This window comes from Eretmochelys imbricata, chromosome 2 (assembly GCF_965152235.1).
Source record: "Eretmochelys imbricata isolate rEreImb1 chromosome 2, rEreImb1.hap1, whole genome shotgun sequence".
Lineage (NCBI taxonomy): Eukaryota > Metazoa > Chordata > Testudines > Cheloniidae > Eretmochelys > Eretmochelys imbricata.
In genome coordinates this window covers 17,133,022-17,157,313 of record NC_135573.1, presented here as the reverse complement: position 1 = coordinate 17,157,313, position 24,292 = coordinate 17,133,022, and the positions used below count along the sequence as shown (strand labels likewise).

Sequence of the window (24,292 nt, the reverse complement as noted above, 5' to 3'; positions counted from 1 at the left end):
TGTAAGATTTTTAACAGGGATTCTTATAGGTAAGATGCCAGGAAAAAAAAACTGGCATGTGACAGAGGCACAATTTTTTTCCTTACCTATTTTTTAACTAAGGGCAAAAAATGCTATTTGGCTGTTCAGAACTTCTTTGTAGCTGTCTTAATTAAAAAACAAACCCTAAAACTTGCAGTGTGCATTAACTAAGCCTTTTATGTTAAAGCCAGGTTAAATTTAAGATGTTTCTGTTCATGGATTGCAGTTAAATATTTCACTTCGTTATATAACTTTTCATTACACCAAATTCAATAGATTGGGGTTTTACTCTTTTGATTTGCAATATAATTGGATTTAGTCATGTGGTCAGCTTTTTGGATAAACTAAGCTGCAATCCCCATGCAGTTCAGTATTTTTACTCTGTAAAACCTGAGTAGTCAATAATTAGAATACCATTCAAATCTGGCATGGGCAGATTTATAATAGTTTTGAAGGGGCTTCTAAAAACACTTCAGTGGATGTTTTTTAGTCTGCCACAAGTGACTATCATGTGGGAGACAAAAGGATAAAAAAATGCAAGGACATAGGAATACATTTAAAAAAAACCCTTCTAAATATTTAACCATAAGTGGAATTTCTACTCAAACAGTCTTCACTGCACCAAGGCATCTGTGAGAAGAGTCTTTATAATGGATTTTAATTTAGTAGTACCCTCATAAGAATGGCCATATTGGGTCAGACCAAAGGTCCATCTAGCCCAGTATCCTGTCTTCCAACAGTGGCCAGTGCTAGGTGCTTCACAGGGAATGAACGGAACAGGTAATCATAAAGTGATGGTCCCGTCACCCATTTCCAGCTTCTGGCAAACAGAGGATAGGGACACCATTCCTGCCCATCCTGGCCAATAGCCACTGATGGACCTTGTGACACTGCACCCTATATTCTTCACAGTGATGATATTATGATTATGACATAATTATAGTGTATTTTATGCAAGATCAGTCGTGAGGTGCCATTGGAAATGTTATGATTTGCTGAATATGATTATCCTATTTGTGTGCATATATCATTTTTGTTTATGAATATTGACTACATATCTGTATTCCAAATGTGTAGTTACACCTGGGTAACGCCCACTAGACAAGATACTTTTTTGAAGCCTGTTATAGTCTTAGCCTTCACAACATCCTCTGGCAAAGAGTTCCGCAGGTTGACTGTGCCTTGTGTGATGAAATACTTTCTTTTGTTTGTTTTAAACCTACTGCCTATTAATTTCATTTGATGACCCCTAGTTCTTGTGTTATGAGAAGGAGTAAATAAGACATCCTTATTTACTTTCTCCACACCAGTCATAATTTTATAGACCTCTATCTTATCCCCCCCCTTTGTCATCTCTTTTCTAAACTGTAAAGTCCCAATCTTATTAATTGCCCCTCATATAGAAGCTGTTCCATATACCACCTTTGCTTAAACTATAAGGTATTATATACAGGTAGTTCTAATGTGATTAGTCTCCTGACTTTTAAATAGGTGTCCCTGTCCTTAAAGTTTAACATTCTTGTTTAAAAGTCTGTTTTGTAAGGCTTTCTTATTAGCCAGGAATTTATTTAAAAAATATGATAAACTTGCTAATTATACTAAAAGAAATCCAAATTGGTAGTTTGGTACTACCACTGTAAAGTGATATACAGCAGCTGAATTAACCGAGGTTTTCCTAAAACTAGTCTGTTTCTCTCTCCTGTCATTTCTCATAGAAATGGAAGGCTATACATTACATGAAAGTTTGATTTTAATTTGAGACTGGTCATGTAAACTCATTCATAATATATCCTGTTAACAGTAGGTGGTGTTAACAGAATATGATACTTGGGTTGTCTTGTGTTTGGTAGCTTTATGTTGATGTCACATGGAAAGCTAATTAGGTAAGTTTAGTGTCTTCTAGTACATTACATGAATACTGCTAAATTGAGCAGAAAAGATGCTGAACTGTTGAAAAAGGACAGCTAAAAAGAATAGAATGCATGGAAAGTAACCTCGCATACAGGATGAGGCAATATTTTCAAGTTCCGACAGTTGAGCAGGAAAATACTTATGACTACAATCCTGCATGGGAGCCAAGTCCATTTATACATTTGGGTAGGTGGGAAAAAATCACTTACTATTTTGGTGATGTGCAACATTTCTCACTGTGTGGTTTGTAGAATACTTTTTTATTTAAAAAACAAAAGAGAATACTCTTCATAAATTCTTTACAGGTAGATTATGAAAGCTTGATTCAAGAGGACATATATTTGAATTCTAGGAAAATGTTAAAGCTAGTGTTAATCTACTGTGTAAGACTTTTACATGGAATATAATGTACTGATACAGCTTTTTCCACTGACCTAACTTCAAGTTTCATATATTGATTTGCTAATGAATATTATTTTTCCCATTCTACTTTTTTTGCCATAAGCAAACCAGTTCAGGGCACAAAAGCATGCCAGAATCTTTTTCTTTGTTCCTGTTGCATAGATGGTAAAATGTAGTAAATATAACACAATTGAAAGATACTACGGGAAATCTGCAGTGGGGAAAAAGGTAAAACCGACATGTTTCAAGTCTACTGTACCAGATATTTAGCTTGATGTTTAGTTTGGCAAATTCATTTGGCTGAACAAAATTCAGTGCGGGGAGGATATTCACCACACAAGGGCAGAAATTGTGTCCTGTTGCTCACATGGTCTGGCTGCCAGAGTGAGTCAGCAAAGCAGCTCATAAATAAACGTCAAGATCATATCCTCTCCGTTATTTTACATTCAGATTATATAGCTTCAATTGTCAAAAACACTGTTTTTAGGCTTGATGTTGTAGCTCTTGGTGTAGAAGAGTTGCCTTTGGTAATGAGCTTTTAATTTGGCCATTCTTGACAGTAAATGGAAGAAAGGGACACAAGTATGTGAAAGATTAAAAAAAAGAAAGTCTTTACTGGAATGAACAGTATTTTCATTAATTGTGAACACTGTAATAGCTGTATGGAAAATATGTATTGAGAAAGTGTTTTCTGTATTTATCTGTATTTCAAATAAATCTCAAATTATTTTGCTTAAGTTACTATGAGTTATGCAATTGTTCTAATTTAGGAAAATAATCCTATAACATTCCAACATCTTTGCTGAAGTGTGGTGCCCAGACTTGGGCATTCACCTCCATCTGAGGACTCACTGGTGCTGAGTAGAGCAGAACCATTACTTCCCATATCTTACACATGACACTTTGGTTAATACACCCCACAATATATACCTTTTTCACAGCTGCATCCAGTTGTTGACTCCATTATCCAAGTCATTAATGAAAATGGGTAGATCCTTGAGGGACTCCACTGTCAAACTGGGAGGAAGTATCTAGTGAACTGTTGATAACTCTGAGTACTGTCTTTTAACCAGTTGTGCACCCACCTTATGGTAATTTCATGTCGACCACATTTCCCTAGTTTGCTTATGATGATCTTTACTTCAAATTTTTAGTGTTCTATAATATGTACCTGATTTAGCCAGTTGTTACATATTCAGTCTTGTTCCCTTATTTTAATCAATATCAAATATTACAAAATGTTGTACTGTACAAAACAGGTTTCTTTAAGATAATTGTAGATGTCCTTTTAAAAAATATCACATAAACCATTTACTTGGTTGATATTTTGCTGTGGACGATTCTTGTGAAATGTAGTAAGTTTTTCCTCAGTCCTGTAGTGAGATCTTGGAAGAGTGAAGTAATATTTCTGTTCTCATCCCAATCTGTGGAAATGATCTATTATACTGTGTTTTCAACTATGTATTCATGAATCAATCAAAGGACTCATGGAGGTAGACTGAAGGACGAAGTGCTTAAAAACAAATTGTTGTAAATTTCACAATTGTTGTTTGCAAGTTACGTAAGATAAAACCAATTAATTAAATTGTCAGAAAATAGGCATAACTGAAATTGAATGCGGCTCTTCCTTCCCAAATGAAAAGTTAATTATTAGGAGGGAGAGAAGAGGTGGATAGGGTAACAGTATCTAGTGCTGTACAGTATCTGTAATGGAGAGGGATACAGCAAAATTAGACAAGGAGTTGTATATCTATTACAGCTCCTCTTGACTGGTAGAAAGCAAGAGTGGAAAATTCCTGACCAGTTATTGAGTTTGAAACCAGTGGATAGCTTGTACTTTGACCTCCCATACGTCTTGTTGGATGATGAATATGGCTAAAAATGACACAGGTTTCTCAGTTGCATAGAGATCCAAATGTTGAGTAAAGTCATACAACTACAGATATAACCTTCACCCCATCCCCTCATAAACACTGCCCCTACCCCCAAACAAATGAACTGCAGTCGTCAAGGTAGTACCAAGACATTCTTAAGTCTGTTTTGTTTTAATGTGGGCGTTGTTTTCGCTTAACAACCTCAACTACTTTAGCAAAGTTTTTGTATGTTTGAGTTAGATGTTAGATATCTAATCTCCTCTAAAGTGTTCACCACCTCCTACCCCATTATACTGCTTGCTATTTGAGTAAGTATTGTGTTTTTGAGTTTTGAGAGGCAAGCTCCCACTGATTTTTGTAGACAATTACTAATATTAGCTTACCTCTAAATAGCTCCTGTGCTTCAAAACTGCTCTACTGTGGATCTGGGACTTGACCAATGAGTTGGAATCGCATCATATCTCACCCATTTCCGGAATACTTAAAATTAGATTGGATAAAGTGCTTAAAAATACTGTAGGGAATAAATCTGCACTGGTAGAGGAAGGTACCAGATGGCTAGCTGGCTATATTCCATTTTTGGTTTTAAATGTGCATTATTACTTTAATTGCTGTTTCTTGTCATGTAAATTATAATAGGTTTTTATTCCTTTGAACAATCTGGTTGTGCTCAATCCCAGGAAAAAAGCGAACTATACCTAACCCATATTCTCTTGTCTTTATGAACAGGAAATGTGATGTGTGTTGCTTATTATGTTAGAGAGACTGCATATTTTACTCTAAGAATCTTTTGATATATCTGAGTAGAACGTTGTCATACTGTGATTGACAATGGAAATGTGGCAAGAAGATGGAGGAACAGGCATTTTTATTTTCATGTAGTTGTCTTAATAGCCTACAAACGATAGACAGATGGGAAGGGAGCATCTTGGTATATCTTGGTTTGCATATTGCATTCACAGAAAAATTAATCGGCTACTAAATATCAGATTAATTTTATTGCTTACTGTAATTTACAGATGTAAGTATGAAGTGTGTGTATACACATACAATAATATGCCCCTTCCTTATATTGTGAAAGGATAATTCAGAGCCAAGATAAGGCAATAAATGGAGCAGTTCTGGTGCAATTTATTGTCTTGTTTGGAGATGTTTGCATTTTTCTCGTCGTCCCCAACCCCCGTTTAATCTAACTTACAGTGGCAAAGACATTTCTAGGACACAGTGTTTCCCAGTACTCAAGAAGTTCGCCTACTGTTTCTGAAGTATTTACAAAGGGATTATGACACCTTTAGAACAGAACAAGTATCTGAATGCTTTTCTGTTAACCATGAAAAGAAATACTTTCAGCAGTATATTCTTAGTTGTTTTTTTCTCTTAACAATTATTGGTTATTAAGAGTATTGGTTTGGGCTGTGGGAATATTCTTGTTTGAGCATGAGATTATAAGTAAATCATCTGCTGTAAAGTTAATGTCTGACTTATGACATAGTTGCCCCAATCAAAGTGCATTACATATGTATTTCAGAATATTAAACTTGCCTTAACAGTCACCTGCAATCTAACATTGTTGTTCCTGTGACCTTCCCCAGGATGCAATATGAGCTGTTGGGTCTCCTCAGCTCTCCAGACTGAGATGCTTTTTACACTGCTTTTCTCATGAATAACAAAACTCTCTAGGTGCTGATCACTCTCAGCTACCAGCATGTAAAGTTACTCCCTAGCTGAGTACATGAATGCTGTGCCCAGCCATCCATGAAGAAGTACAGGGCGACACTTGCATGCCCCTCAGTCCCAGTCTCGCCCATCAGAAATATGTCTTGTACCTTCAGTGGACTGTCTAAACTCATTTGTCATATCAACAAAGGGTAATGAATATGCATGAGTTCCGTTGACCTGACTGAAGTGTTTGGGAAATCTTTAATCAAACACAGTGGTTTAGATAAGAGTAAAACAAGTTTATTAACTAAAAAAAAAGATAGATTTTAAGTGATTTACATGTGGTAAGTTACAAAGGTCACAATTGGTTGCAAAAGAAATAAAAAATAAACATGCAGTGGAATTCCTAAACTTTAACAAGCTAAGTAAGATTTGAAGCACATGGCTTTCTCACTTCACCAGATGTTGCAGGCAGTTGTTATAGAATCATAGAAGATTAGGGTTGGAAGAAACCTCAGGAGGTCATCTAGACCAGTGGTTTCCAAACTTTAACAACCTGTGAACCCCTTTCAATAAAATGTCAAGTCTCGCAAACCCCCTCCGAAAAATGAATATTTCCAGGGATTTTCTCCTTTACCTGAGTATAAATTATAAAAGCAGTGATCTTGGAAATATAAAGTTTGTTTTTATGATATGCTTATTACACACTATTTATTATTATTTATTATTTATCATTACAGTATTTTTATTATATTATGAAAACGGCAACACTCTTCCAAGATCTCACTTTTGTAGCTTATATCACTTTGAATAAGCCTGTTATAAGACAAGGCTCCTGTGTTTCATCAAGGAGTATCAGATGTGAAACAACATGAAGGTATTTAAGAAGTCAACTCAAAGAGTTCCTCCTACAGAAGCAGTCCAAGCAAACAACACATGTTACATCAAAGCTTAAACTTGTTCTTCATAATAATTTTTAAAACCGTACTAGGTACCTATTTAATTTTAAAAACAGCAAAAAATATCCACCTCCCTTTCCATTTCTTATAAAGAGTCTTGAAGTTTAAATCTCCTCAGTGATATAGATATGCTTGCTTTGATCTGCTTAGCTCTTGGAAGTCCAGGGGCTCCAGGCTGCTGGCTCCGTGCTGTCCAGGGCTCCTAGGGACAGCTCTGTCTGCCATTAGGGAATTTTTTCCGGAGAACCCCCTGTAACATTTCACAAACCCCACTTTGGGAACCACGGATCTAGTCCAATCCCCTGCCTAAAGCAGGACTGATTAAATCATCCCAGACAGGGCTTTGTCAAGCCAGGCCTTAAAAACCTCTGAGGATGGAGATTCCACCACCTCCCCTAGGTAACCCATTCCAGTGTTTCACCACCCTTCTAGTGAAATAGTTTTTCCTAATATCCAACCTAGACCTCCCCCACTTGAACGTGAGACCACTGCTCCTTGTTCTGTCATCTGCCACCAGATGAGAATAGCCTAGCTCCATCCTCTTTGGAACCCCCCTTCAAGTAGTTGAAGGCTGCTATCAATCCCCCCTCACTCTTCTCTTCTGCAGACTAAATAAGCCCAGTTCCCTCAGCCTCTCCTCATAAATCATGTGCCCCAGTCCCCTAATCATTTTTGTTGCCCTCCGCTGGACTCTTTCCAATTTGTCCACATTCTTTCTGTAGTGGGGGAACCAAAACTGGATGCAGTACTACAGATGTGGCCTCCCCAGTGCTGAATAGAGGGGAATAATCACTTCCCTCAATCTGATGGCAATGCTCCTAGTAATGCAGCCCAATATGCCATTAGCCGCCTTGGCAACAAGGGCACACTGTTGATTCATATCTAGCTTCTCGTCCACAGTAATCCCCGGGTCCTTTTCTGCAGAACTGCCACTTAGCCAGTCGGTCCCCAGCCTGTAGCAGTGAATAGGATTCTTCCATCCTAAGTGCAGGACTCTGCACTTGTCCTTGTTGAACTTCATCAGATTTCTTTTGGCCCAATCCTCCAATTTGTTTGGGTCACTCTGGACCCTATCCCTACCCTCCAGCTAATCTACCTCCCCCTGAGCTCAGTGTCATCTGTGAACTTGCTGAGGGTGCAATCCATCCCATCATCCAGATCATTAATGAAGATGTTGAACAAAACTGACCTCTGGGGCACTCTGCTTGATACTGGCTGCCAACTAGACATTGAGCTGTTGATCACTGTTCGTTGAGCCCGATGATCTAGCCAGCTCTCTGTCCACCTTATAGTCCATTCATCCAATCCACAGTTCTTTAACTTCCTGGCAAAAATACTGTGGGAGACCGTATCAAAAGCTTTGCTAAAGTTAAGGTATATCACGTGTACCGCTTTCCCCATATCCACAGAGCCAGTTCTTTCATCATAGAAGGCAATCAGGTTGGTCAGGCATGACTTGCCCTTGGTGAATCCATGTTGATTGTTCCTGATCACCTTCCTCTCCTCCAAGTGCTTCAAGATGGATTCCTTGAGGACCTGCTCCAGGATTTTTCCAGGGACTGAGGTGAGGCTGACTGGTTTATAGTTCCCCAGATTCTCCTTCTTCCCTTTTTTAAAGATGGACACTATATTTGCCTTTTTCCAATAGTCTGGGACCTCCCCCGATCACCGTAGATTTTCAAAGATAATGGCCAATGGTTCTGCAGTCACATCAGGCAACTCCCTCAACACCCTTGGATGCATTGCATCCGGCCCCATGGACTTGTGCATGTCCAGTTTTTCTAAATAGTCCTTAACCTGTTTTTTCACCACTCGTGACTGTTCACCTCTCCCCATACTGTGTTGCCCAGTGCAGTAGTTTGGGAGCTGACCTTGTCTGTGAAGACCAAGGAAAAAAAAGCATTGAGTACTTCAGCTTTTTCCACATCATCTGTCACTTGGTTGCCTCCCCCACTCAATAAGGGTCCCACATTTTCCCTGACCACCTTCTTGTTGCTAACATACCTATAGAAACCCTTCTTGTTACCCTTCACATCTCTTGCCAGCTGCAACTCCAATTGTGCTTTGGCCTTCCTGATTACACCCCTGCATGCTCAAGCAATATTGTTATACTCCTCCCTAGTCATCTGTCCAAGTTTCCACTTCTTGTAAGCTTCCTTTTTGTGTTTAAGCTCACCGAAGATTTCTCTGTTAAGCCAAGCTGGTCGCCTGCCATATTTGCTATTCTTTCTGCACATCGGGATGGTTTGTTCCTGCGCCCTTAATAAGGCTTCTTTAAAATACAGCCTGCTTTCCTGGACTCCTTTCCCCCTCATATTAGCCTCCCAGTGGATCCTGCCCATCAGTTCCCTGAGGGAGTCAGTCTGCTTTTCTGAAGTACGCTGCTCTCCTTTCTTCCTTTTGTCAGGATCCTGAACTCGACCAGCTCATGGTCACTACTGCCCAGGTTGCCACCCACTTCTACTTCCCCTACCAATTCTTCCCTGTTTGTGAGCAGGAAGTCAAGAGGAGCATGGCCCCTAGTTGGTTCCTCTAGCACTTGCACCAGGAAATGGTCCCCAACACTCTCCAAAAACTTCCTGGATTGTTTGTGTACTGCTGTATTGCTCTCCGAGATGTCAGGGTGATTGAAGTCCCCCCTAAAAACCAGGGGCTGCGATCTGAAAACTTCTGTTAGTTGTCTGAGGAAAGCCTAGTCTACCTCAACCTCCTGGTCTGGTGGTCGATAGCAGATGACCTCACGTCTTCACCTTTGTTACTATCACCTCTAAACTTAACTCAACAACTCTCAACAGGCTTTTTTCCAGTTTCATACTGCTCTCTTACATACAGAGCAACTCCTCCACCTTTTCACACTCTCCTGTCCTTCCTGAACAGTTACCCCATCAAGTCTCTATTATTCCAGTCTATTATCATAGTTCCTTGACTGTGCCAGGACTTCCAGTTCTTCCTGCTTGTTTCCCAGGCTTCTTGCATTCCTCTACAGGCACCTAAGATAACTGGCCGATTGCCCTACTTTCTCAGTATGAATCAGGAGGCCTCCCCGTTGCACCTTCCTCCTTGTGTTTCCTCCCGGTATCCCATAAAATCATAGAATATCAAGGTTGGAAGGGACCTCAGGAGGTCATCTAGTCCAACCCACTGCTCAAAGCAGGACCAATCCCCAACTGAATCATCCCATCCAGGGCTTTGTCAAGCCTGACCATAAAATCCTCTAAGGAAGGAGATTCGACCACCTCCCTAGATAACCCATTCCAGTGCTTTACCATCCTCCCAGTGAAAATTTTTTTCCTAATATCCAACGTAAACTTCCGCCACTGCAACTTGAGACCATTGCTCCTTGTTCTGTCATTTTCCCACTTACCTCAGGGCTTAGCTCTCCATCCCCAGGTGAACCTAGTTTAAAGCCTTCCGCACTAGGTTAGCAAGCCTGCCTGCGAAGATGCTCTTCCCTCTCTTTGTTAGGTGGATCCCATCTCTTCCTAGCAATCCTTCTTCCTGGAACAGAATCCCATGGTCGAAGAATCCAGAGCCATCTCTCCCAACACCAGCTGCGTAGCCACACATTTACTTCCACAATTTGATAGTCCTTACCTGGGCCTTTTCCTCCAACAGAGAGGATGGACGAGAGCATGACTTGTGCCTCAAACTCCTTTTATCCTTCTTCACAGAGCCACATAGTCTGCAGTGACCTACTCAAGGTCATTCTTGGCAGTATCATTGGTGCCCACGTGGAAAAGTTGGAAGGGGTAGTGGTCCGAGGACTTGATCTTCTTGGCAGACACTCCACCACATCCTGAATTCTAGCTGCAGGCAAGGAGCACACTTCTCGAGTTTCGCAGTCTGAACGGCAGATGTATGACTCCATCCCCCTTAAGAGAGAGTCCCCGACCACCACTACAACCCATCTCCTTCTCTTGGGAGTGGTGATTGTGGAACCCCCATCCCAAGGACAATGTATCCCATGCCTTCCAGTCGATGGGTTCTCTTCCAAACCATTTGCCGCCATAGTACCTGTGCAGAAAGAGAAACAGTTTTCAGGCTATCTGCCTTGGGACTACATGTGTTCTCCTCTTTCTTCTTCTGGAGGTCATATGCTGCCAATTTTCTTCTCTGTTCTGCACTGCCCTCTCTGATTCTTCAGCATGCTGTCCCTGCAGTACCAAACACTGACTTCTATCCAGAAAGTCTTCATTTTCTCTGATGCAGTGCAGGATTGAAACTTGGGTCTCTAGTCCTTTAACCTTCTCTTCCAAATGGAGACCAGCTTGCATTTCATACAGACTAAGGTTCTTCTATCCTCTGGGAGAAAGACAAACATGGCACATCCTGTGCAGGTCACAACAGCTAATTGCTCACTATCCATGTTGTCTTCCTTCTAAGAGCTTCTTTAGATGTTTTATTTCCTGCTCTCAGAAGCTTGAAAGGCAAGATCTCTGTGAGAAATCCCCCTAGGGAAACTCCCTCTGTTTGCTTCTCCTCTGGTCGCAGTTCTTAGTTCACAGGCTGGATTTTCCTTCAGCATGGGACCACTCCCCTTAGTTCAGTGTCCTTCAGGTATTCATTGATGTTATGAGCAGAGAGATGTAAGGTGAAGAGGAGAGGTCGTTTGTGTGTTTTGTGTTCTCTTCTTATATGCCAAAGTCCTTGTTGGGTCATGGGGTTAGGCAGTTCCATGATGTATGTGCTCTGCATCAGTCCTTCACATATGCAGAAGGTATGAACAAGAAATTTACAATTCATATGAAGTTCAACATGTCTTCAGGGATGACATGCAAATCTTTTGTTTACAGTCCCCACCGATGGCAAATGGTTGCTTAGGTAGCTAATAGCTTTCTAACACCTTTGGTCAGTCCTTTGTTGACACTGAGGAGCTAGTCTATGGACGTTTCCCAGAGCTAAAACATATTTCAGTAACAATCATAAAGTAGAACCTTAACTTCACACACACTTTTGCTACACATATTTCAACTGTACAATAATGTTCAGTAGATTATGCGTTTTCAAATGATACCCCACAAGGCATCCATTGTACATAATAAGGGCTATCGATTAATCGCAGTTAACTCATGCGATTAACTCAGAAAATTAAGTGTGATAAAAAAACATTATCATGATTAATCGCACGGTTAAACAATAGAATGCCAATTGAAATTTATTAAATATTTTGGATTTTTTCTACATTTTCAAATATAGTGATTTCTATTACAACATAGAATACAAAGTGTACAGTGCTCACTTTATATTTTTATTAATATTTACACTGTAAAAAGGACAAACAAAAGAAATAGTATTTTTCAATTCACCTCAGACAAGTACTGCAGTGCAATCTCTTTATCGTGGAAGTGTAATTTACAAATGTAGATTTTTGTTTTGTTACATAACTGCATTCACAAACAAAACAATGTAAAACTTTTTAGAGCCTACGAGTCCACTCAGTCCTACTTCTTGTTCAGCCAATTGCTAAGGGTACATCTGCAGTATGCAATTATTTTGAAATTATTCTATTCGAGTTTTCGGAAGCTATTTTATGCATTCGGTCTTCTATGTCCCCACTAAAGCGCGTGATTTCGGCTGATTGCGTCCACAGTACCAAGGCTAGCATCGAATGTCGGAGTGGTGCACTGTGGATAGCTATCCCACAGTTCCCGTAGTCCCCGCTGCCCATTGGAATTCTGAGTTAAGCTCCCAGTGCATGATGGGGCAAAAACATTCTCACCGGTGTTTCTGGGTATGTCTCATCAGAAAGCTATAGCAGACAATCATTTCGCACCTTTTTGGCGTGCAGATGCCATACTGCTTTCAGCAGACGGTGCACCGCTGCTCTCCTGCTACTATGAATCCACCTCTCCAACTTAACTCTGCTCTGCCATCGTGAACCAAGCAGCACAGCTTCCGCCGCCAACTCTGCTCTCCCGCTATTGCCACACTTCTGAGCTTCTCCATGTTGTCTGTCCTGAGCTCCTACCTCTGTGAAAGCCACAGAAGACAACCATTTTCAGCCTTTGTTCGGCTACCGTGAACCAAACAGCACAGCTTCTGCTGCCACTCTGCTCTCCTACGTTTCACGCCCTTTTTCCAGGATTACCCATGCAGGCGTCATAGCCATGGAGCCAATCAGATCTCCACTGCAGTTTTGACCATTGTAAATACCTCGCACATTATGTAGCAGTATGTGCAGTACCTGCAAAACCGGGTGAGGAAGTGACGATCGCGCGGTTACTATACTGATGAGGACATGGACACAGACGGCACGGCATGTGGCGATTGGGAGATCATGGTGCTGTTGGGCCAGGTTCATGCCATGGAACGCCGATTTCTGGGCCCGGGAAACAAGCACAGACTGGTGGGACTGCATAGTGTTGCATGTATGGGATGATTCCCAGTGACTGAGAGACTTTCGTATGCGTAGGGCCACTTTCATGGAACTTTGTGACTTGCTGTCCCCTGCCCTGAAGCGCAAAGACACCAAAATGAGAGCAGCCCTCACAGCTGAGAACCGAGTGGCCATAGCCCTGTGGAAGCTTACAACGCCCGACAGCTACCGGTCAATTGGGAATCAGTATGGAGTGGGGAAATCTACTGTGGGGGCTGCTGTGCTGCAACTAGCCAACATAATCATTGACTAGCTGCTATCAAGGGTAGTTACTTTGGGAAATGTGCAGACCATTGTGGATGGCTTTAATGTGCTGGGGTTCCCTAACCGCGGCAGGGCGATAGACAGAATGCAGATCCCTATCTTGGCCCTGGAACACCGGGGCGCCAGTCCATAAACCACAAGGGGTACTTTTCTATGGTGCTGCAAGCACTGGGGGATCACAAGGGACATTTCTCCGACATCAACGTGGGATGGCCGGAAAAGGTGCATGACGCTCGCATCTTCAGGAACTCTGGTCTGTTTGAACTGCTGCAGGAAGGAGCTTACTTCCCAGACCAGAAAATTACTGTTGGGGATGTTGAATTGCTTATAGTTATCCTCAGGGACCCAGCCTACCCCTTAATGCCATGGCTCATGAAGCCATACACAGGCACCCTGGACAGTAGTAAGGAGCAGTTCAGCTTTCGGCTGAGCAAGTGTAGAATGGTGGTAGAACGTGCGTTTGGACTTTTGAAAGTGTGCTGGCGCAGTTTACTGACTTGGTTAGATCTCAGCACAACCAATATTCCAGTTGTAATTGCTGCTTGTTGTGTGCTCCACAGTATCACAGGAGTGGTAGATACGCTGGAGGGGAGGGATAGGATACAGAAGGACCTAGACAAATTGGAGGATTGGGCCAAAAGAAATCTGATGAGGTTCAATAAGGATAAGTGCAGGGTCCTGCACTTAGGATGGAAGAATCCCATGCACCGCTACAGACTAGGGACCGAATGGCTAGGCAGCAGTTCTGCGGAAAAGGACCTAGGGGTGACAGTGGACGAGAAGCTGGATATGAGTCAGCAGTGTGCCCTTGTTGCCAAGAAGGCCAATGGCATTTTGGGATGTATAAGTAGGGGCATAGCGAGCAGATCGAGGGACGTGATCGTTCCCCTCTATTAGACATTCGTGAGGCCTCATCTGGAGTACTGTGTCCAGTTTTGGGCCCCACACTACAAGAAGGATGTGGATAAATTGGAGAGAGTCCAGCGAAGGGCAACAAAAATGATTAGGGATCTAGAACACATGACTTATGAGGAGAGGCTGAGGGAGCTGGGATTGTTTAGCCTGCAGAAGAGAAGAATGAGGGGGGATTTGATAGCTGCTTTCAACTACCTGAAAGGGGGTTCCAAAGAGGATGGCTCTAGACTGTTCTCAATGGTAGCAGATGACAGAACGAGGAGTAATGGTCTCAAGTTGCAGTGGGGGAGGTTTAGATTGGATATTAGGAAAAACTTTTTCACTAGGAGGGTGGTGAAACACTGGAATGCGTTACCTAGGGAGGTGGTAGAATCTCCTTCCTTAGAGGTTTTTAAGGTCAGGCTTGACAAAGCCCTGGCTGGGATGATTTAACTGGGAATTGGTCCTGCTTCGAGCAGGGGGTTGGACTAGATGACCTTCAGGGGTCCCTTCCAACCCTGATATTCTGTGATTCTGTGATCTGTGAGAGTAAGGGGGAGATGTTTATGGTGGGGTGGGAGGTTAAGGCAGCTCGCCTGGCGGCCAGTTTCGCACAGCCAAACAGGGCGATTAGAAGAGCGCAGCAGCGCGCGCTGCACATCAGAGAAGCTTTGAAAGCCAGTTTCATGACTGGCCAGGCTACAGTGTGAGAGTTGTTTGTTTCTCTTAAAGTTACCTGCCCCCTATAATATATAAGGAAATAAAGTCACAATTGTTTAAGAACCGTTCTTTATTATTTGTTGCACAAAACATTGAGAGAAATCAGAAGCTAGACAGGGGAGGGGGGTATTGGTTTCTGGACTTGTCCTTCCCTCCTCCTCCTCCCCCCTAACCCAAGTCAGAATTTAGGACATGCCCGCTTTCTGCTGCTTGTGCAATCCTCTGGAGTTGACTGTGTGGGTTCCCGTAGCCTGCCCCTCCCCTCCCCCCGTGTTCTTGGGCGTCTGGGTGAGGGAGCTATGGAACTTGGGGAGGAGGGAGGGCGGTTATTCAGGGGCTGCAGCGGCAGTCTGTGGTCTTGCTGCCTTTCCCACATTAGATCCACCATACAGTGGAGCATGTCAGTTTGCTCCCCCATGAGCCTGACCATAGCATCTTGCCTGCTCTCATTGCGCACGTCCCTCCTCTCTTCGTATTCATGTAATGCTTTACATGACTTCGCAATTGTTTGCCTCCACGCATTCAACTGGGCCCTATCAGTGTGGGAGGATTGCATAATCTTGGCAAATGTGTCATCCCGAGTTAGTTTTTTCTGCCTTCCAATCTGGACCAGCCTCTGGGATGGAGTAGATAGGAGCCACATTGAAACATTTGCACCTGCTGCAGGAGGAGGAAAAGGGAGGGTAGTATTTTAAGATACATTTTAAAGAGCAAAGGGGACACTGTTTCTCAGTGAAACAGGCAATTCATAGTACACAGCACATGTTCTTTCTGTACAAGGTCTCGTTTTGCCTCTTATACTGAAGTGCCTGCCACATTGGTGTGAGTAAGCCATCACATGCAGCCAGGCAACAGAATTCAGCTTGCAGGCAGCGGCCAGGCAACAGAATTCAGCTTGCAGGCAGCCTGCGGGCTCTCTGGGATGATCGCATCACACAATGCCCTCCCCCGCCCCGACACTCCCCTCCCACCGCGGGGCTCCGATGAGGCTCTGAGCAGGGATGAGCCCTTTAAACTAAACGTGAACAGCCCCGTGCCACTGTTTTCCCCCCACCTCGTGGCTCCGATCAAGCTCTCTCGCACTGGAAGTGCCTTCTCCAGGGTCATGGTCCGGAAGCATGCTTTGGGAGTTGGGGGAGGCTATTGGCTCCAGCGTTAAGAGTAGTTTCTGGGTGGGGGGGGAAACAGATTCCCCACTTGCTGCCTGTGCACTGTCCTCCTCCTCCTCTTTGTTCACCAAAAAGTCATATTCCTCGCTCCGTGCTACTCCCCCCTGCAGGTGTCCATGGACAGTGGTGGGGTAGTGGTGTCGTCACCACCCATAATTGCATGCAGCTCATGGTAAAAGCGGCATGTATGGGGCTGTGACCCAAAGCGCCTGTATGCCTCCCTGGCTTTTTGGTACGCTTGCCCTGAGCTCCTTGATTTTTGTACGACACTGTTCTGTGTCCCTGGAGTAGTGTTTTTCCATCATGGCCCTGGAGACTTTAGCGTACGTATTTGCATTCCTTTTTTTTGGAATGTAGTTCTGCCATAAGATTCGTCTCCCCAACATGCAATGAGATCCAGTACCTCCAGTTCGAACCATGCTGGAGCTCGTCTGCGAATCTGGGACTGTGTGGTCTCTTGAGATGGTGGACTCTGCATGGTCGCCTGTAATGGTGGACTGTGTTGATGGTCACTTGTGCTGATGGGGATCAAACAGGAAATTCAAAAGTTCCTGGGACTTTTACTGCCTACCTGGCTAGTGCATAGGAGTTCAGAGTGTTGTCCAGAATGTTCACAAGGGAGCATTCTGGGATAACTCCCGGCGGCCAATATCGTCGAATTACATCTACAGTACCCAAACCCGGAACTGCAATCTCAATTTTAGCGCTACTCTGCTTGCCGAGGTGGAGTACAGAAATCAGAGTAAACAGCCCTTTAAATTGAAAAAACTGGTTTGGTCATGTGGACGGAAGCAGTTTTATTTCGAGGTAACTCGGCTAATTCCAAAATAACCGCGTACTGAAGACCAGGCCTAAGACAAACAAGTTTGTTTAAATTTACGGGAGATACTTTTGATTGCTTCTTATTTACAGTGTCACCTGAAAGGGAGAACAGGCATTTGCATGACACTTTTTTGTAGCCAGCGTTGCAAGATATGTTAAACATTTATGTGCCCCTTCATGCTTGGGCCACCATCCCAGAGGACATGCTTGTTAAAAAAAAAAAATGTGTTAGTTAAATTTGTGACTGAACTCCTTGGGGGAGAACTGTATATCTCCTCCTGTTCTGTTTTACCTGCATTCTGCCATATATTTCATTTTATAGCAGTCTCGGATGATGACCCAGCACGTGTTTGCTTTAAGAACACTTTCACAGCAGATATGACAAAATACAAAGAATGTACCAATGTGAGATTTCTAAGGATAGATACAGCACTGGACCCAAGGTTTAAGAATCTGAAATGCCTTCCAAAATGTGAGAGGGAAAAGGTATAGAGAATGCTTTTAGAAGTCTTAAAAGAGCAACGCTTCGATGCGGAAACTACAGAACCTGAACCACCAAAAAAGAAAATCCGCCTTCTGCTGGTGGCATGTGACTCAGATGATGAAAATGAACATGTCAATCTGCACTGATCTGGATTGTTATCGAGCAGAGCCTGCCATTGGCATAGACACATGTCTTTTGGAATGGCGGTTGAAGCATGAAGGAACATATGAATCTTTAGTTCATCTGGCATGTAAATATCTTATGAGGCCAGCAACAATAGTGCCATGTGAACGCCTCTTCTCACTTTTAGGTGATGTAAACAAGAAGTGCCATCTCCTGCAAATTTTAACCAAACTTGTTTGTCCAAGCGGTTGGCTGAAGTAGGACTGAGTGGACTTGTAGGCTCTAAAGTTTTACATTGTTTGTTTTATTTTTGAATGCAGTTTTTTTTGTACATTTGTAAGTTCAATTTTCATTATAAAGAGATTGCACTACAGTACTTGTATTAGGTGAATTGAAATATACTATTTTGTTTTTTACAGTTCAAATATTTGTAATAAAAATGAATATAAATTGAGCACTGTACACTTTGTATTGTGTTATAATCGAAATCAATATATTTGAAAATGTAGAAAACATCCAAAAATATTTAAATAAATGGTATTCTATTGTTTAACAGTGTGATTAATTAAATTTTTTTTAATTGCGCGATTAATCACGATTAATTTTTTAATCGCTTGACAGCCCTATACAAAATATATAACCATATAAAAGTGGTGATTATAGGGTACAGGGTGTCATATGGGATACAGAGTGTAACAGTTCCCTGTTGTATTTTCATGTAACATGCACTAAAAGTCTTCAGACAAACAAGAGGACAGTATCTGTTCCCTAATAACAAAGGAATTGCAGTAAATCCTGAAATATAAAAATATTTAAGTATGTTTTGCCATAAACTTTAGGAAGGGATACTAAATATGTAGTAATACTAGAATATTTATTTTATAAAATAGTGGCTTGATGATTGGGGATATGGTAGGGAAGAACAGCACCTGTCTTAGGCTATGTCTACTCTAGTCACGCGTGAGTGCTGAGAGAGAGCTCTCCCAGCTCTCCTGATAATCCACTTCCATGAGGGGAATAGTTCTGAGCACTGTTCACACTAGCGCTTTAAAGCTCTCAAATTTGCTGTGCTTGGGGGGTGATTTTTCACACCCCTGAGTCTGCAAGTTAGAGCGCTATAAAATGTAAGTGTAGACAAGCCCTTATAACCTGGGAATGCGGAAAAACATCATATTCTTCCTTTCAGTCTTTGGGGGTCAACTGCACTGGGGCTGAAAAAGTGGTGAATAGTGGAATTTGCCCCCCTAGCTGAGTAGCTTCCCTCTCCTGCTGCAGAGATAATAGCTGCTAGTTGTAATCTCTCTGCTTCTCCTGGAGATGCTTTCATCTGTGAGTGTAGGAAGTTCTAACTTTCCCCACGGTCCACTCCTTCACTTACTGGCTGTTGGAGGAAAAACTGCAGTTCTAAAAGGCAGATTTAGGGAGGAAACTGCCACTGCTCCCTCCTGGCAGCAGATCAAGATGTTACTGTGAGGAGGTGGTTTCGCTGCTTGACTGCCGCTGTTTAACCCAGATGTTATGTGTCTTGTCCCACTTCTACAGATGGAAGTTTTTAACTTTCAGGCCCTGGAGTAGGATAGGCCCATATTCTACAAGTCTTTATGCCAATGCACATCATCTTCTGGTGGAATTGTTGCCTGTTATCTTTCTGACAGATACTGCTTCCTAAGGAAAACATGGGAAGGTGTGCAAAAAATTAGCTATATTATAATATTTAATTTTTGTTTGTTTTAACTCTATTTCCACAAATGACCTTTTTCTAGAAAGTGAGGTTGCAGAGTATAGTTACCCTTTAACTTCTTCCCTGTATGTGTAACCTACATACCTCCTGGGTATGGTGCTCTGTCCCCCTGTAGTGGCATCAAGGCTACATAGAGATTGAGTCTGCTACAGCATTAGCGAAGAGCCATGTTTCTTTTAGCTCATATAGTAGAGGTTCATGCACTAAGCTTCAGAGGTCCCAGGTTCGGTCTCACCGATGACCTGGGTCTGTCCACGTAACATCTGCTTGTACTCTTCCTCTCTTAAATGACTCTCTACAGCTTCTAAAACATTCACCTTCTAATAACCTGTTTTTTTGTTTTTTGGCAAATGTTTTTCCAGGAGTATGCTGTTGCTGTGCTGCTTTGCGCCCTCGTTACAAACGTCTGGTGGATAACATATTCCCCGAAGACCCCAAAGTAAGCAATGATTTAATTAAACTTTAACCAGAATTCTTAATTTGAATCTTCATTTACTAAAATATTATTGTAACAGAAATAGTAATATTTTGTAACTTTTAACATACTTTTTGGAGAACGAAAGGCATTCAAATTTTAATCTGCCAGAGCATTCTTCAGTAAGAGAGAAATCTGCAAAATTGTGATCCAACTGTTTGGACCACAAATATTTAATATTAAACAGAATTTTTGTTCAGATATGACCACAAGTTTGAACGTATTTGCTTTTCTCTGTGTGCCTAGCACTTCTTAGTTTTCTGTCCTTTTGAAGTATATAGTTTGGTTTAACCAATGGATGATGAGCCAATTGTTTTTCATCTTTAGTTGTCCATATGTATTGGTTTATTGTGACTTCATTTGGATCCACATAGTACAAACTCTTTCATGCCATGTTACTATAGTTCCTTCCTGAGTGTTAAGTACTGATGATGCTAAATATCTAATACAGCTGAATGTTTGAAACTAATCCAGAGTTTCTTTAAATGGTGGAAGATCACTTTCAATGTCTTACCAGATTTGTACTACCTTTTTCTTTTTTCTTAAAAATGAAGGCTATGAACAGTTTGGAGTTGTGTGTGTAGGTCTGGCATATGTATGAGGCAGAACGTGCAGCATGTGTGTTCTTCCTAGAAGGTCCACTATTATCACTGTGGGCTAGCTACCCAAGTTTTGTAAAATATCGGCTGCAGGGGAGAGTTGTTCTTTTCTGTGGATCTGATATCTTCAAAGCATGGATTTTTTTTTTTCAGAGAAAATAGTCATTCAGAAATAAATTCTGTCTGCCTACGAGAGGGTGATACTGATGGTCTGTTTTCTATATACAGTCATAGAAACCAAATACTTCTTTAAACAAGTTTGGTACTAGTGGTATACATAGGCACCAACTTCTCCTGGTGCTGGTGGGTGCTCGACGCCCAGCCCACCCCTATTCCAACCCCTTCCCCAAAGTCCCGGCCCCAACTCCGCCCCCTCCCTACTACTATTGGACTCCTTCCCCAAATCCCCGCCCCGACCCTGCCTCTTCCCCGCCTCCTCCCCAAGCGTGCCGCGTTCCCACTCCTCCCCCCTGCCTCCCACAGCTTGTTACGCTGTGAAACAGCTGTTTTGTGGCAGCAAGCGCTGGGAGGAGAAGTGGAGATGTGGTGCGCTCAGGGGAGGAGGTGAGGTGAGCTGGGGCGGGGAGCTTGGCTGCCGGTGTGTGCAGAGCACCCACCAGTTTTTCCCCCTGGGTGCTCCAGCCCTGGAGCACCATGGAGTCGGCGCCTATGCTGCTATAGAGAAACGTTTCTGAACATCTAAAGTTGTACTAGTAGTGCTGTGTGTGCTCTCAAAAGCAGCCCTGTTGCAGCAATCCATCAGACTTTCCTATTGTGCTGGTCGGTGCACAAGGTGAGGGAGGGCAGGATATTGTCCAGCCCACAATGTATGACACTGCAGATGGTGGTAGGCCTAATTTTGCATGGTAAAATGTTAATTATTGCATGGCATCTAACTGTGATCTCTTTAGACCTCTGGGACATCTTGATACTAAAGATTTTTCTTTTTCTAATGATTCATTTAATATATCATGGACATTTTCTCCTGTGACTGTTCACACATAAGTTAATCATTCTTGTGAGACTTTGAGAGAAAATACTCTTTTTATATAATTAATATTTGACTTAAATTGTGAGTTTTGAATTAATGAATCTGAAATATTGTTTAAAAACTATGCTGTTTGCTGAACTGCCGGTTAAACTGCTTTATAGTGTAAAATAAGTTGGATGATAGTAGACAATCACAGATCAGTGACGCAGCCAGGAAAGGGGACTTTAACAAGAGTACAACTTACTGCACCAGTAGCACTGCAGGAATGTAGTTATCACTTTCAGAGTTACAATGTGGCATATCTAATCACCATTACTGTATGTTCTTCCATAGTTATTGATCCCTATATTCTCCAATTTATTTAAATATGAAATTATCAAAGTGTGGAAGAAGTGAAGAAAAATTCCTGCACAATGATCAGGTCATTCTCCCCTTGAAGCTGATGCTGGTGTACAAAAAGGAACCACAATTTTAAAGATGTTACTCTAGTGGAAGAGGACTGAAGCTTCTGGTTGAAGGGGCTGAGACCCTGATAGCAGCTAGACTTTTACCTTGATGTCAGTGAGAGAACTGGACAAAAAGCTTTGGGGAAAAAATAATTCGTGAATAACCCTTTTTCCATTGAAAAAAATTAAGAAAAATGTATATTGTCTACCAGCTGTGATCGGTTATTCAAATGAGCAATATATTTTAATCCCTGTTCCATCTTAGCTCTAAAAATTAACCTGTGATAATGCTGAGTGCTCTTTGTATGTCAATAACTGTAGCTGGTACTTTGATAGTTAGAAATATCAGATGGCTTCAGCTCCTTAAACACCAGCTGTAATACAGACAAATATGAAAGCAGTGGCCTTGTACAGAGAAGAGTCAGAACTGTTAAGGCATGATATTGGAGCAATGAAACATTTAGACTGCAATTTCAGTTATATAAAAACAATTTTAGCCTGAAAGGATTAACGTGACACACTCACTTCTGAAGTGTTTTATTGAAGTAATTAATGGCTTTTTGAAGGACTCTTACTTAAGTAACAGAAATTGGACTTCGGAAAAATAGTATGTCTGAAGAAAGATGTCACAGCTCACCTATAATCTGCCTCTGTTAGAAGGAAGGGGGAACACTGACCGCACACTTCTCTGAGAAGTACTGGGCTTAATCTTTTACTTTGCCATTTATGTATTTTAGGCCCTGGACAAGCTTGTTAATGAATAATTTAACATATTCTAGCAAAATGGCATATTCTACTTTGTATTAGCCCCAAACCTGTGATTTGAATTGGAAAAGTGAAAGATACTTCAGAAGCTTAAAACTATTACTATGAATTAAAAAACAATCTTTGTGGTATTCCTAGGATGGTCTTGTTAAAGCTGATATGGAGAAGTTGACTTTCTATGCAGTTTCTGCACCAGAGAAGCTGGATCGAATTGGAGCTTACCTAGCAGAGAGACTGAGCAGAGATGTTGTGAGACATCGCTATGGGTAAGGGATTCGGTCACTGCATAAATACTGAAGCTGAAAGTTAGCTGTTTTTCCCCATCATTATTCTGGTTCAGTCTACAAGACATATAGAGTCAGAACCTTAGATATTGTTCATGCTGCTGGGCAGGGGATAGCCAAAATATATTGAAAGTAAAGTGAATTATGAAGTTATAGGTAATGTTGGATGTGAAAATGACCTGGATTTACAAATCAAACTTCTAGACTCAGCAGGACATATTTCCCAGTATACTAAGAGTGTTTTCTTTTAATATATCCTTCAGTTCTTCTGTTGGAGCTATAATTGTTATATAAGCTAATTGTCTGACTTCACAGGTGATTGTCCTTAATACTTGAGCTAAATTAATCCTCCTGACCCCAGGGGAACAGGTTGAAAATGGTCTTTCCTGTATTTTCCCAAAGAGGGAATAGGGGAGAGGAATATATAATGAAAATAGAGATAGGAAGAGACCATAAAGTTAAGAGATTAAAAAAATGAAACAGACAACACATGGAATTGGAAGAGAATGTTGCTGCCTGGCAGTTATTGTTGAAGATAAAGGGGTACAGATGTAAAAGCAACTACGAATTTTTTTTATGGAAACGGTCAGTATGTGAGTGACAGTAAACACATCTCCTGATCAGCACTCTTCCCTCTCACTAACACGCTCTGTGTAGATTGAGATGTCTCCTTAAACTATGGAAGTTTAGATACATTGCTGTTTTGTCATACTGGGATTTTGGTAGGCTGAAAGCCCTCTACTGACTGGAAGAGTGGTGCCTTTAATATAAAATAAAAAGTAGGAAAAATAAGATTAAAAAATATTTCTACAGGAATACCAAGGAATCTTTACCTGCTTTGATTTGTTTTGAAAAATATACTTCTGAAATAAGTGGAGAATATTAAGGTGATGTGCCTTACACCTATCTGACATATAAATTTTTTTTTTTTTTTTTTTTTTAGTTTTTGTAATATGGGCTTAAATAAAAGCATGTGAAAGTTTGGGCCAAGGTAAATATGACACAATGTGCATCTGTATGGATCTCTTCTCCATTTGCTTTCAGGTATGTTTTAATTGCCATGGAGGCACTGGACCAACTTTTAATGGCTTGCCATTCTCAAAGCATTAAACCATTTGTGGAAAGTTTCCTTCAGATGGTGGCCAAGCTGCTAGAGTCAGGGGAACCAAAGCTGCAAGTTCTTGGAACCAATTCAGTGAGTAAACAGTTTGCTAACCCAAATCTGAATCAAGTTCATAGAAGATTGGAGGTGGTGAGAGACTGAATACCAGCTGAACATCTGGCATGACAATCAAAGGAAAAAACATAATGAA

At 41.6% G+C, this 24,292-nt stretch overlaps 1 protein-coding gene across 6 annotated transcripts in view; it reads left to right on the top strand.

Moving 5' to 3' along the window:
- Nucleotides 1–24,292, top strand: part of EFR3A (EFR3 homolog A) — a 185,572-nt gene that overhangs the window by 48,760 nt on the left and 112,520 nt on the right. For 5 of the 6 annotated variants that reach the window (XM_077809786.1, XM_077809785.1, XM_077809787.1 and 2 more), the window contains 3 exons: nucleotides 19,782–19,858; nucleotides 22,834–22,961; nucleotides 24,024–24,174. In XM_077809786.1, the coding sequence (XP_077665912.1) occupies nucleotides 19,782–19,858; nucleotides 22,834–22,961; nucleotides 24,024–24,174 (356 nt within the window). The remainder of the gene's footprint in view (nucleotides 1–19,781; nucleotides 19,859–22,833; nucleotides 22,962–24,023; nucleotides 24,175–24,292) is intronic. The other variant, XM_077809789.1, reaches the window with a different exon arrangement.